The sequence below is a fragment of the Armigeres subalbatus genome, chromosome 1 (genome assembly GCF_024139115.2).
Source record: "Armigeres subalbatus isolate Guangzhou_Male chromosome 1, GZ_Asu_2, whole genome shotgun sequence".
Taxonomy (NCBI): Eukaryota; Metazoa; Arthropoda; class Insecta; order Diptera; family Culicidae; genus Armigeres; species Armigeres subalbatus.
This window is the reverse complement of record NC_085139.1, coordinates 157641184-157655253: the sequence shown is the minus strand read 5'-3', so window position 1 is coordinate 157655253 and position 14070 is coordinate 157641184. Positions and strand designations below refer to the sequence as shown.

At 44.1% G+C, this 14070-nt stretch overlaps 1 protein-coding gene across 1 annotated transcript in view; it reads right to left on the bottom strand.

The window, feature by feature from the left end:
• Positions 1-14070, bottom strand: part of LOC134205388 (homeobox protein Hmx) — a 102338-nt gene that overhangs the window by 24150 nt on the left and 64118 nt on the right. Inside the window, exon 2 of the mRNA XM_062680615.1 lies at positions 428-543. Coding sequence (XP_062536599.1) covers positions 428-543 — 116 coding nt within the window. The remainder of the gene's footprint in view (positions 1-427; positions 544-14070) is intronic.

Sequence of the window (14070 nt, the reverse complement as noted above, 5' to 3'; positions counted from 1 at the left end):
AGAAACCTTAAAACTTTATTTTTGGCTTGTTAATATTTGGCCTCTTAACTAATAAAATTGTTCTATTTCTTATAGCGCAATTCTTGATTTCGTCGGGGGCCAACCCGGCCAACCACACGCTATGGCGCTGGTCAATGTTATTTATTCTACATTAATTCTACAAAATTCATTGAATTGCGAGAAAAATTTCTACAGGAAATTCATTTTCACATGCGAAAATTGTATTCATATTCCACCCAGAAACATCATAATCACGTCATTCTTACGTGATCTTCAAACATTCTATCAATTTAAAGAAAAAATTCTTGTACAAACTCCTGCACCTCAGGATTCATATTTTATTGCCAACTGAACCAACATCTGTTAAGAAATTTAAGAAACCCTCTAACCCACATAAACTTCATCATTAACAACACACATCACTTACCGTTGGTCGGGCTGTGAAATGGCATCCGATGGGAGGCCGGGGGCCAGGGCCATCCGGGTGGAAAAACCGCCGCATAACGATTCGCTATCGCGCTCCAGTGTGACATGATTCCTAACCTGTAAGAGAGGGAAAACAGCCCGAAATTAGACAAGGAAGGCAAACATCATATCGTGGTTGGTATAGGTAGGAGGATCGCATCAAAACCCATCGGTGAACATTACCCAAACCCCCGAAGGGCGGAGTAATTAAGCGCAAAGATTCTACAAAATAAACCACTCAAAGTAGTCAAGAGGCCAAGAGCTTCATCACGTCATCCCTCCGCTTTCGCATTCTGTGGCTTTTCCCCCGACTCCCGTTTGATATTGGTATACGTGTATGGAAAGCCAACTCGTCGGCCGTGCTTGGTGACTGAATATTGTTATAATAGATCTTAATACCTATTCCCTCGGGGGTATTAATCGCACGATTTTCTACTTGGCAGGCGGCAACAAAAGGGGGTTGGTGGGTAAATACCGCTTCGAACGCATCAGAGCGAATAACTGGAAGAACGGCAAGGCCGTGATTGTTGTTTGCCGGCCCTACCCTTGGCGTACCGGTCGCTCTCTCACCCCAGCTTCTTCGATACCTTCGACCGGAAGCCATGCCGTTCCGGCGTCGACGACGACGTCGTCGTAGCCGTTGTTGTCGTGCCGGTAAACTTAAACGAACGAAAACAAAGATGTTCTCAGAATAAGATATTATCCCGGGGAAAAGAAAAGGGGAAAACTGCTCTCCATTAACCAGTCGGCAGTCAGTTGTCAGGCACGGAGCCATCACCCGGTAATGGTTATCCTTTTCCAGCTACAAATCTGCAACCGTAATAGCTCGTCGGAATGCCACCGGCTAGGCAATTCGAACACATTGGGAAGGAGCTGTAATTGTTCGTGGAAATCGTTGCCCGACATTTTGATTTAGCATGATTTGGTCAGGTAGTAGGTTTTTCCTTTTGATAAAGCAAATTAGAGCCAATGAAAGCCAAAAGGAATCATGAACATTCGGAAACATGCTTTACTTTTTTGTAGATGTTGTTTTAGCAGAACCTAGTTGTCTCAATATTAATATTATGTAACATGGGAGTTGAAAAAAGGCGAGATAACTAATCTGAGTACAGTTTGTACATGTTTTTTCATCAAGCTAGACTGGCATCTTTTACACCAGATCCCGAATTTAAAACACATCAAGAACCCCCAGCGAATTTCGCTATGAAAATCTCAGCCAATATTCCGGTCTTTACTTATCAGGTTGAAGAATGAAATGCCGGCTATTTGATTTGAACATTCATAGAAAAAGAAATTCAAATTTCATGGAGTTTCCGGATTGAATTACGTAATACAGAAATCAAGTAACTCCTTTTAAGTCCATCCAGCTCCGCAAAATCCTCAATTTCCGCGAGCTCGCTGAACCCCGCAATTGGCTTATTACACTGCTTGCTTGGAATGTTCCGACAGAACAATTCGAAACCGTGAGGTTTTAACCTTTCCCGGTGCCCTGCTTACCGGTTCGGTAGTCATGCCGCGGTAACGGATAGTTGCTTTGGCACTTGAACCTAAGCGCACCCAGGGAATTGCGGGAACAGTTAAATCAAATTATAACTGTACGTTACAAGCACCAATGCAATGGAAAATCGATACCAAGCAAAGGCAAGCGTCAAACTTGTCAGATATTTTGTTCCACTTAATGCCGACAACGACAACCAACGACTGCGATCCCACATAAATGCACTGACCTGATGCCGTTCAGTTGCGTACCCATGCACACGCGAGGCAGCTCCATTGCATGATCAAAGGACGAATGGGTGGATTGATTCACCATCGGTAAAACCTGTACTTGCTTAGACAGTATTTTATTGTAGTCAGAGTATTTCTAATTATTTGAATTTATGAAAAAAAGGTCATTGATTCTGGACCGATGGCAATAATGGAAATCTTGCAAGATCACAATTGTTTTCTCAAATGTGCAACCCAATACCTCCGGCGGTAGCTACTGTTCAAATGAAAATGACTGAATATCCACTTTAAGTTCCACTGTAAATAAACAAGTGTGTCTGATTTACAGCCATACATCGACTTGCAGTAGCAACTTCGGACGTCAACCAAGCTAAGCTAAGCTTGTAATAAAATTTATGCTTGGGAAATTCCTTCAGAAATTTGTTTAAAAATTTTGGTCCCAAATCTATTTAGGTTGTTCTTAGGAAATTATTGCTTAAATACATTTGGAAATGCCTCCAAGATTTTCTTCTAAAATTTCTCCAGTAAATCCTCCAAAAATTCTTTCGGGAACTCCTCCAGGAATAATTTATAAAATTCATTTGGGCTACGAAATGGTGATGTGACATCTGGGAAAGAGTGTCAAACATAGCTCTGGTCATAACTCACAAGCGCCAATGCTCACGCTTCCACGCCTGGGCACTGTTGTCCTTCTGACATCAGCTAGAATGACAGGGTGCGACCTGGAGGCTTGCCTAGGATGTGGTGGGGTTTGACAGTGGGCTCTGTTGAACTTCTATAAAAAGCTACAAGTATCCGCAAGCAGGCCGTATCAAAGCGCACTAGCCTAGTCCTGGTATTGGGTGGGACTTTAAACAAATTTGACCCGATTGATCGAGCGTCTGTTCACCAAGGAGGTGCGACTCCAACAGCGTCTGTTATGGCATCCATAGGCTGAGTACGAAATGCTTTTCTCCGGAAGCTATATCTAAGATGGCATCCTCTTCTTTACCGGTGGATGGGGACCTCTTGGAGAAATGAGTGAAAACGGTGGGCTGTTGGCAGAATTCTGTGGCAATAACGACATGATGATTGGAGGATCGCTCTTTCCGCATCGATCAGAGCACAAAGTCACGTGGGTCTCTAGTGATGGACAAACTGAAAATCAAATCGACCACATCTGCATCAGCCGAAAATGAGGACGGAGCATTCTTGCGTCTGACCATCACCTTCTAATTGATCCGATTACACATTGCACGAAGTCAGCGGCAAGAGGAGAGTCTCGGACGGCGATTCAACACACGCCGGTTAGAAGATCCAGCTGTAAAATGATCGTTCATTGAAGAACTTGAAACTCGGGCAGCGGATGTTCTGGAAGGTGGCAGCGTAGAAGAGCAGTGGACGGCCATCAAGAATGACTGACTATCGAAATAAGCGAGAACAACCTGGGTGAGCTGCGCACTCAGCGGAAGGAGTGGATTACGGATGCAACCTGGAGGAAAATCGAGGAGCGTATAGAAGCAAAGGTACGATAGAGCGGTAAAGAACCAGAGTAGCCAAGTAGGAGTCCCATCAACAGTATTCGGCCCTAGAGAAGGAAGTTGAACGCTGCTGCAGACGGGACAAGCGAGCGTGAGTGGACTCCCTGGCCGACGAAGGGGAGAAAGCTGCAACAACTGGCGATATTCGCCTCCTCTACAATATCTCACGACGCCTGAGTGGAGCAAGGATGAATCCGAGAATGCCGGTGAAAGACGCGACAGGTCAGTTACTCACCGACCCAACTGATCAGCTGAAACGTTGGTTCGAGCACTTCGAACAACTTCTTCAAATTTCGACGCCCGATCAACCATCAACATCTCGGCATGAGCCGCTAACAGTGCGAAGCTCCATCATTGCAGGAGATTAAAACAGCTATCCGAAGAACGATATCCAACAAAGCTTGCGGGGTCGATCGCACTTCAACAGAGATGCTCAAAGCTGACCCCTTGCTATCTGCGTAAATGTTGCATCAGCTATTCTGCAATATCTGGGGACCTGCAACTTTTCCGGCTGACTGGAAGACGCGCCCTTAGTGAAGGTCCCAAAAAAGGGGGGATCTGGCTGTGTGCGACAATTGGCGAGGCATCATGTTACTGTGCATTGTTCTCAAAGTTCTGTGCAAAGTTATCCTAAATCGAATACAGAAGAAAATAGATTCGACTCTCCGACGGCAGCAGGCAGGATTCCGCCCAGGAAGATCATGCTTAGACCATATTGTCACGCTCCGAATCATTCTGGAGCAAGTCAACGAATTCCAAGAGTCCCTATACCTGGTATTCAATGACTATGAAAAAGCATTCGATCGTCTGAACAACGAAAATCTGTGGGGCGCCTGCATAACGGAGCTTTGTCTGACCCCATCCGGGTAGTCGCTGAAGTGAGGCAAGGATGTATTCTATCTCCGCTACTGTTCCACATCGTAATCGACTGTTGGCTGCTCTGGCACCCCATGGAGCATCTAAACGACTTCGATTTGGCTGATGGTATTGCTCTACTAGCACAACGGCGCTCTGATATGCAGAGTGAGCTGAACGACCTGGTCGAACGCTCCTCAACGGCGGGTCTTATCATCAACTTCAACAAGACCAAATCGTTGGATGTAAACATAAACAAACAACCCCTCCAACTTTACGGTAGCCCGGCAAGCAGTAGAGAAGGTTGAAAATTTTCAATAGATTAGCAGCCAGTTAGCGTTGGACGGTGGAATCAAGAGTTCAACTCAATATTCAACTCAAACGTAAAATCTGTGTTGATATAAGTTAGTGAGACTTGGTGTGTATCAGCAGAGATTACGCAGAAACTGCAAGTATTTAACAACCGATGTCTACGTTTTATAATTCAGGCCTGGTGGGCTCACAATTGGATCGAATGCTGAGCCTTATCGACGATGCCATCAAAAACCGATATCGACAGAAGTTCTAGAGCGTAAATGGAGATGAGTCGGCCACACATTACGAAAGAGCGGAGACGAAATCTGGAAGCAAGCGCTGGAATCCAGCAGGTCATCGCAGCAGTGGCAGACCCAGGGGCTCGTGGCGGCGTAGCCTCTACAAGGAAATGAAGAACGTCGACAGGAATCTTACCAGGGCCCAGGTCAAGGCTAATGCGAGCAGCCGCCCAGGATGGAGATTTTCTACGTTGGGCCTATGTACCCCTAGGGGTGCTCAGAATACATGAGTGAGTCAGAGTGTAGATATTCCTCCAGGGATTCGTTTGTAAAATCTCCCAAAGGGCTTTTGTAAATTTCTCCAGAAATTTCAATGTAAGATTTTTTTTCCAAAATGCATGCAAGAATTATTCCGGAAATTTAGTTGAAAAAAAATCATCATGAGGAATTTCTAAAGAATTCTCGAAGAAATAAAAAAAAAAACCTGTTTGATCCACCTAGCGGTATTTGTGCCTTTCTCGTACATCAGATTTACTAAAAAATACTGGCTAATTTTTATCTATCACAAAATCGTCTTGGAAGTGAATATACAGCCTTTACGTTACACCTTGGTGTACGAGAAAGGCAAAAATAACACCCAAATGAAATTGAAGAAGAATTCTTAAAGCAAATATCGGAAATTCCTACAGAATTTGATTTGGAAATTCCTTTTAGAATTTCCTTTACGAATTTGTTTTAGATATTCCTTTGGAAATTCCTCTAAAAATTACTTAATTACTTACTTACTTGAGGATTCGATGGGTCACGTGCCCCATCATGCATCAACATCAACTCAACTCAATTTGTCATGCTGAGTCAGTTGGTAAGTTACACCTAAAGCGAAATATATCTTCAATGCTGTGAAAGCAAGCCAAGCAATGGCAGATCCAGACTCTTGAGTCAAAAGAAAAACTACAATTCATTTAGCATTAATGCCAGTGCGAAGGTGAAAAAATTACCCTTATTAAAATTGTGAAAAAAAAACATTAAACATGAAATTTTGGATAGTAAGGAAGATTTCTCTCATCCCCTAAACCTCAGACAACCCCCATTCAAGTTTATCACTTTTCCTAGAAGAAACAAAAGTTCAACCGTGTGTCAACCGACATAATTCCTACTATCTATAGCTACATAAACAGACCAGCGCTAAGTAGCGGAGCAAAACACAATGTGCTCAATCACTCAAATTAAAAAGAAGTAAATGGCCACTTCTGCCATGCGGTCGTCAGAAGGGAATCCGATACCTGCACCTAGAGGAGCTGTTCCAGTATTGTTTCCAGGTGCTGCTGCGGGTGTCGGAAGCATTTAGCAGAGGAGAACCTTGCAGTGCGCCTCGTGTCGTTGTTTGGTGGAATGCTTCCTACTTAGCTGTCCACACCTCACCATACCGTACGTACCCGGACCCACTAATCATACAGGTTCGAAAATGTGTAATGAAGTAGAACGAACCCGGGATTACAGTGCCCGTTCGGGTACGGAACTTGGCTGGCTTCCAAGCTTAGCTAAACACTGTCATAACTGTCACCAATTTTCCGACGGGATGAGAACAAAGTTTGAACGATTCGTGTGTAGTTTCAGATGGTATGATGAGAAGGACTTCGCGTAGTGTTGAGGTGATTTCACAATAGAGTAACACTTGTTGGGGTGATTCAACTTTATGGTCATATAAATTTATATATCATCTTCAACTAGAAATTGTCTTAAAACAACCATGTCGAAGAGCCAAATTAACTAATGAAGTGGAAAAGTATGTAAATTGTAGGAGGGGCAAATTTATTCATCACTCTAAACACTCAATATTGGTGTGCAAAATACGCTAGAAAAGATACGCTAGATTATCACATCAGATCCGAACAAACAACATGGGGGAAACAACACCCTCTGCCATCACAAAAACGACTCCCAAATATACAGCGGAATGAAACTGCGAGGGGGTGGTGACACGACAAACAACCACAGTCGTGCTCCTCGAAGGGCATCCGACGCTGAACAACACCGTTTAGCACAAAATAACCCGCTGTGACCAATAAGTCAGGGAAGGCGCAGAAACCACAACATGTTGAACTTCCGGGCCATAATAGGCTATTTCCGTCACGCTGTCATAATCGAGTGTTGCCAGCACCGGAAATGTCCAATGAATATGAACACTTTTGGCTATGCGACTTGCAACTTAAACCCCAGTTTTATTTATCTAACTGACTAACTGAACTTCACCGAATATGTTCATCGATAGCGAAGTAAGCACTCTTGCGGTAAACTAAGTTCGTGCAAATGAACAATAATCGTCACGACTAGGCTTTTCGGAGTGACCGTATAAATAACGTTGTTTCTTCACTTCAAGAGGGCGGACAGCCTAGAATTTCATTAGTTCAGTTGTATTCCCCTCTTTTCAAGCACCCGTTGCATTGCTGCGTGGGATCAAGGTACCGCTGAAAAGGGATCCCTCTTGACCACGCGTCAGCGGCGGTGGCGGCGACGGCACACGCACCCAACCTTGGTACATGATTTATGAGTGCTTGCCCGTCGTCGGTGCCGAAGCGGTGCGGAACGGAGTGCCCATGTTAAAAGATGATTAAGGATTCATATGTCCAGGCTGACCACATCGTTAGCACATCGGGGTGTCAGTTGACGGGCCACATAAAAATGGATTAATTTTAGGGCTCAGTTTCGAAATTTACTGCCCAGCCGGTAGCTCCCCACAATTTGTGTTGGGGTTGGTGAAAAGCAGTACTTTTTGGGGAAAGTGAAAAGAACACTTCAGGATATAAATTTAAGCGTTATTTGATGGTTCCTACTTCGTCTTCGTCTTCGTTCCAACTTCGTCTTTCGTTTTAACGGCAAACATACTAATAAACAATGCAAAGCAGACCACGGTTTATATTCAATTTCTGTTTAGAAGTGAGCATGAATCTATTCGGAATAGCAACATCAATACAGGAATACTTATATGATAACCTCGAAATTCCTAACAGTGGAAGTGCTTAATGAATTTACCTACTAAGCTTTGCAGAATCAATTTCCCAGATATGGGATTCTTCCTGGTTTAATTCGGTAAATTCGTTTGTTTGTTATTGTCAAAACGGATGAGGCAAATTTTTCAACTTTATTTTGTTTGTATTTGTATGTGTGTTTGTATTTATTGGTTCTTATCATCTGACTTTTCTAGTGCTTATGACGTAATGTGAATCTGCCACATTTTGCCAAGTTCGAGAAGGCGAAAAAACCCCATATCGTTTAAAAAATAACAGGACATATAAACTTTAAAAATTGGCTGATGAAATTAGGTTAAATCTAGAACTGGATACAAAGCTACTCATATAACAACATTAAAGAGGAGGCCATCATTAAGATATTTGATCTCGATCCAGTATTTCAGGTTGAATTCCATTTCTAAATGTAGATGATGTTATGCCGTTGAAGTCGCACAGTGAGTAAATTTCGTTGAAACGCGCGAACATAGACCGGATCAGATCATGTATCCCACAGTTGACGGAACGAAAGCATAGAAAAGGAAATTCCTAGAGCGTAGAATTCGTGCTAGAGCGCAGATTCCGAGTGGACCCAGTATTGCAGGACTGTCGATGTCTCCATTCAAAACTTTAGCGTGGAAAGTCGCCTATGTCATAACGTGGCTGTTTTCGAGGGTATCGAAGCCCAGCAGTCGACATCGGCCGGCATATGGTGGAAGAGTTTCTGGTTATTCCATGGGAAAACCGTAGAGCGTGGCGGACGAGTTTTCGTTGGACGAATTCCAGTCTTGTGATCCAAACAGAGTGAAATGGGCACCATACAATCATGCCAAATTCTAGAATTGATCGAAAAAGTCCCCAATATAATGCCGTCAGACACAACGGATCACGGAATTATTCGGCAATTTTAAACATAAATCCCAACTATATCTATTTGCGCTAGCGATAATGTCCGCTTGAATGCAAGACCAGCATCGACTGTAATCCCCAGATCATGGATACTGTGTGCACGTAGAATAAGTTGATTTTTCATAGTGGTACCAAATATAATTGGATTTTTGTTACGATGGTATGTGATGACGCTACATCTATGCACTGCACACTTATCGTAAAAGAAAAAGTGGAACACTTGAAAAATGTCTATAAAACCATTGTTCATGTTTCCATAGACCTTGGACTCATTACGCCTCGATTATCTCTAAGGCAAACCAACTACTTGGGTTTATCCCTCACTTTTCCAAGAATTTCACGTATCCTTATCGCCTAAAAGCCCAATATTGTTCTCTAGTACAACCGATCCTTGGAAACGAATCCATTGTATAGCAATTGCAAGGTCCATCACATGGTAATCCTGTCAAGAATAGTGTCATCAATGTAGTAATGGTCATTTTATGCCTTTTTATGGAACCTGAGAATAGAACGCATTCAAATTCAGCACATCCCGATAGATACCAATTGCTTAGTCTCGACACGCCTGACCGTATAGGTACAGCATGCAACAAGTTATATTTGTCGTTGAACTTCTCGACGAACACGTTGACTTCAGTCATCTACTATCTTTGCTGGACTTCCTCCAGAAATTCGGTTCGGGTTTGTTTATTTGATGGTTTATTATTACTAAGAGGTGTCAAAAAAAACGGCCCCGTATTGCTGCTGGTTATCCTAATACCCATAACTGCCACTTCAAAAACAGTTAAATCGTTGACCGGAATACTCAATTTGTTGCTGCCATCAATCCTTGCAAATTTCTTCACCACCTTGCTGCGAAACCACCTATTTTGACCGGATTGATATCTTTAAACCATTTGCTCTGGCGATAGAAGAATGAAAACGACATTGTAAATAGTTCTTACAGTCAGGGATTTGATAAGTACCACCCATCTAACTCCGTTACTCCCACCAAATCGGATATGAAAAAGCCTGCGAACACCGATGAAGGTAAACGGACAGGCATACGGATCCTGAACATGGCGCAAAAGGCAAATCCGGACATGTTGAGGTCAGCCATGAAGAGGTGCTGGACGAGAAAATATTCCCGGGAGAAACAGTGTTTGATCCTGTTACTGAAATCTGACAAGCCACAAGGAGACCACTCAACGTATAGCACAATTTGTCTAATAGATACTGTAAGCAAACTACTAGGAGTGGGGAAGGGGGAGTTGGATTGTCGAGTGCGCCATTCGGTCTTTGGAGAGGACGGTCTGCACTGGCCACAATTTAATTGGCAGAGATTCCCATCGAATGCAAGCCTTCGCGATATCCGTTACTGCCCAGTGATAACACTCTGTGCCGAATGTGTTCAACAATGCCTGCTGAACGGCTAACATCAACTCGTTGCTTCGCTTGGGAGTATCTGTAGTACTGTACAAGATCCTGGAAAGCTTCTTCCAGAATCGAGTACTAATCTGCGAGACAGAGGAAGGCTTTGGTAGCGCATCATCACGTCAGACCTCGTGAAAAGCTAAATCCGCCGTAATGTACTACACCCGGTTCTTTTTTTACACGGGTGGGTTTTAGTTGATTACGACCTTTAGCGTTAATGAATATATGAGTTAATCCCATGAAAAAAATCACAAAAAATCTAAGAAAATTTAGGTGAAAAGCTGTGAAAAATCAAGTTACCCGGGAAATTAAAGAATACCAACCGTGTAGAAAAATATTGAGTGTATTTGAGTGGTTCGTGATCGAGACGCGAGCTGACTTGTGGCGTGCGAACAGCTTCGGGTTATCGGGGCATCGGAAGCTATCTCCACCCAGAATCTACGGATTGACCTCGACACTCGTCCGGTCTCTCGCTAAAGTGAGAAAGTGCTTAGGACTTGCGCTGATCTATGAATCTATGATCTATGAATATGCTTAAATTCGTTTGTTTGTTACTATCCAATATGTTTGACGATAAAGCAAATGTTTGAACGTTACTTTGTTTGATCATGCATGTAGACTAGTTGACAGCCCTGTTAGGACCATGTGAAAGAGTAGTGTTATTAACGTAATAGCCTTCTGTAGGATAGACCGGGTATTATCTGAGTAGGTTGCGCCCACGTTGAGAGATAAATGACTAAAAAAGGATGTGTTGTAAAAGATTTAAAGGGCTCAAGCAATTAGTGGGCTAACTGACCCAAACAAGGCACACCCAACCAGCATATGGCAGATTTTAATACAGTTCTTCATAATAACCTTTATTATTATTTATTCAGACTAAGGCCGAAGTGGCCTGTGCGGTATATAAGAGTCTTCTCCATTCGGCTCGGTCCATGGCTACACGTCGCCAACCACGCAGTCTACGAAGGGTCCGCAAGTCATCTGCCACCTGATCGATCCACCTTGCCCGTTGCGCACCTCGCCTTCTTGTGCCCGTCGGATTGTTGTCGTGGACCATTTTCACCGGGTTACTGTCCGACATTCTGGCTACGTGCCCGGCCCACCGCAGTCGTCCGATTTTCGCGGTGTGAACTATGGATGGTTCTCCCAGCAGCTCATGTAACTCGTGGTTCATTCGCCTCCTCCACGTACCGTCCGCCATCTGCACCCCACCATAGATGGTACGTAGCACTTTTCTTTCGAAAACTCCAAGAGTGCGTTGGTCTTCCACGAGCATCGTCCAGGTCTCGTTTCCGTAGAGGACTACCGGTCTAATGAGCGTTTTGTAGATAGTCAGTTTGGTACGGCGGCGAACTCTATTCGATCGGAGCGTCTTGCGGAGTCCAAAGTACGTACGATTCCGATCCGCTTGCTTCCCTCTTCAGTCTGATGTAGGCTTCCTCCATACTCTCAAAGTTACGTGCCATAATATCTATGTCATCGGCGAAGCCAAATAGCTGGACGAACTTATTGAAAATTGTACCACTCGTGTTAATCCCTGCTCTTCGTATTACCCCTTCCAAAGCGATGTTGAATAGCAACACGAAAGACCATCACCTTGCCGTAACCCTCTGCGGGTTTCAAAGGGACTCGAGAATGCGTCGAACTACGCACATCACCCGATCCATCGTCGCTTTAATCAACCGTGTCAGTTTATCCGGAAATCCGTGTTCGTGCATTAGCTGCCATAGCTGGTCCCGATCGATTGTATCATATGAGGCTTTGAAGTTGATGAATATATGATGTTTGGGCACGTTGTATTCGCGGCATTTCTGCAGTACTTGGCGAATGCCGAACACCTGGTGCGTGCGTGGTGGAGCGTACGCCCATAAACCCGCCTGGTACTGCCCACGAACTCCCTTGCAATTGGTGCTAGTCGACGGCATAAAATTTGGGAGAGTACCTTGTAGGCGGCGTTCAGCAATGTGATTGCGCGGTAGTTGCTACAATCCAGCTTATCGCCCTTTTTGTAGATGGGACACACGACACCTTCCATCCACTCATGCGGCAAAACTTCCTCCTCCCAAATCTTGGTAATGACCCAGTGCAGCGCTCTAGCCAGTGCCTCACCACCGTGTTTAAATAGCTCTCCTGGTAGTTGGTCAACCCCAGGGGCTTTGTTGTTCTTCAGCCGGCCAATCTCCTCCTGAATTTCCTGGAGATCCGGAGCCGGTAAAATTATGTCCTGCGCGCGTTCTCCCAAGTCCATCACCATACCGCCATCTTCGTCTGCCACATCGCCATTCAGGTGTTCTTCGTAGTGCTGCCGCCACCTTTGGATCACCTAACGCTCGTTCGTTAGAAGGTTCCCGTTTATGTCCTTACACATATCAGGCTGTGCCACGTGGCCCTTACGTGAACGATTTAACTTCTCATAGAACTTTCGTGTGTTATTAGCGCGGTACAGTTGCTCCGTCTCTTCACGGTCTCGATCTTCCTGCTGGCGCTTTTTCCTCCGGGAAAACGAGTTTTGTCTGTTCCTCGTTCGCCCTCGTGCGGTGTTGCAGCAATCTCGCCCATGCTGCATTCTTCTCTTCTACTAACTGCTCACATTCGCCGTCATACCAGTCATTTCTCTGATCCGGGGCACCGTGCCGCGCAGCGGTTGGTGGTGCTACCAATGGCGGATCGAATATCTCTCCAGCCATCTTCAAGAGACGCTGCTGCTCTTCCGTTGGGAGTGCCACTTTCAGCTGCTGCGCGTATTCTTGGGCTAGTCTACAGTCTTGTAGCCACCCAATGTTAAGCCGCGGCGTCCGACTTCGACGCGTGTTGTACACCGTCGAGAGTTTTGAGCGCAGGCATACTGCAACGAGGTAGTGGTCGGATTCAATATTCGCACTGCGGTAAGTGCGGACGTTCGTGATGTCGGAGAAGAATTTACCGTCGATCATAAGAACCTTACTGTATATTAATTTGGCATATACAATTTCGGAAAATTTTAATACAATTCGGGACCGATTTGCGATTCGGGCGTAAAATAGTTTGTAAATAAACATAGAAAGGTGAATTCCTGATAAATCAAGCATTTCATGAGAAAACCACGGTATGGATTGGACAGATTAAGCTTTCCTCTACCAGATAAGGGAATTAGTTTGGGATAAGAACGCTTGCATTCGGAACCCATGGAAAAATGTTTGTTCCGAATCGTTGTATTTAAATCTTACAGATTTGTATTACTTTAAAACAATATCTGCATAAAAAGCTTGCAAAATTGTATATGCCAAGATTTTATACAATAATTGTCAGATTTGTTTTTTGGATGTAGCTTCAATGCTCAAATGTTCACAAACTATGGACCACAGGGCTCAGAAATCAAGCAGAGCATCGAAAAGTCACCGTGAAGCGTGTAGTGTTAGATTGTTGCCGGATTGTTACAACAGTTGATTCAAAAGTATAGGATTGCTAATTCCGATCCTAATCATAGATCCTAGATCAACATCAGGGTCAACAGCCTGGCAGCCACAGTACTGGTACTTAAAATGTCAAACTAATGTCAAACAAAATATTTTCTACAACAATGTGCACAAACACAATTAACAGTCACGAAGGAACATAGCCTGCAGTTCAAATCAACCATTGCAACACATTGATTAGAAA